Below are 458 nucleotides of genomic sequence, written 5' to 3'. Positions count from 1 at the left end.
TCCGCAAAAACAAGAGTCAGAGCGCCACCAAGGACGCCGAACCCCCCGAAGAAGTAGAAGGTGGAGGGCCATCCCCGAGGAGGAGGTTGTCGTAGAGCCATCCGGACAATATCAAGCTCACTGCGACCCCCACCCGAGTACCTTTCGAGGGAGAGAGATACACGCTGAAATTCCTTTCATTTTTATTAATTCGTTTGACACACTTTACTAATTCACTTCAAACACTTATATCGTGTGTGAATGTGACGGTATAGTATCATTCGCCTCAATAAATTCTTTGATTATTGTACTTTCGTTTCTAGTATTCCAACACACCGACCTCCGTAAACAAATGAAGTAAATATGTCTTTTTCTGAGCGTGGCACTCTGAGGGCCAAGAGGGAAGTGATAGCGGGGAAACACACCCTGGAAAATGTAAGCATTGGTTAAAATCTATGATTCTGTATAGTGTTGCATTT

At 44.3% G+C, this 458-nt stretch overlaps 1 protein-coding gene across 1 annotated transcript in view; it reads right to left on the bottom strand.

The window, feature by feature from the left end:
• The window catches only part of LOC119585959 (sialin-like), a 2,592-nt gene that overhangs the window by 1,428 nt on the left and 706 nt on the right, over window positions 1-458 (bottom strand). Inside the window, exons 3-4 of the mRNA XM_037934674.1 lie at window positions 320-405; window positions 12-141 (exon numbers count right to left, since the gene is read on the bottom strand). Of these exons, the coding sequence (XP_037790602.1) occupies window positions 12-141; window positions 320-405 (216 nt within the window). The remainder of the gene's footprint in view (window positions 1-11; window positions 142-319; window positions 406-458) is intronic.

The sequence above is a fragment of the Penaeus monodon genome, chromosome 20, assembly GCF_015228065.2.
Source record: "Penaeus monodon isolate SGIC_2016 chromosome 20, NSTDA_Pmon_1, whole genome shotgun sequence".
Taxonomy (NCBI): domain Eukaryota; kingdom Metazoa; phylum Arthropoda; class Malacostraca; order Decapoda; family Penaeidae; genus Penaeus; species Penaeus monodon.
Note: the sequence above shows the minus strand (reverse complement) of the source record. Positions and strands in the feature narration are given on the sequence as shown.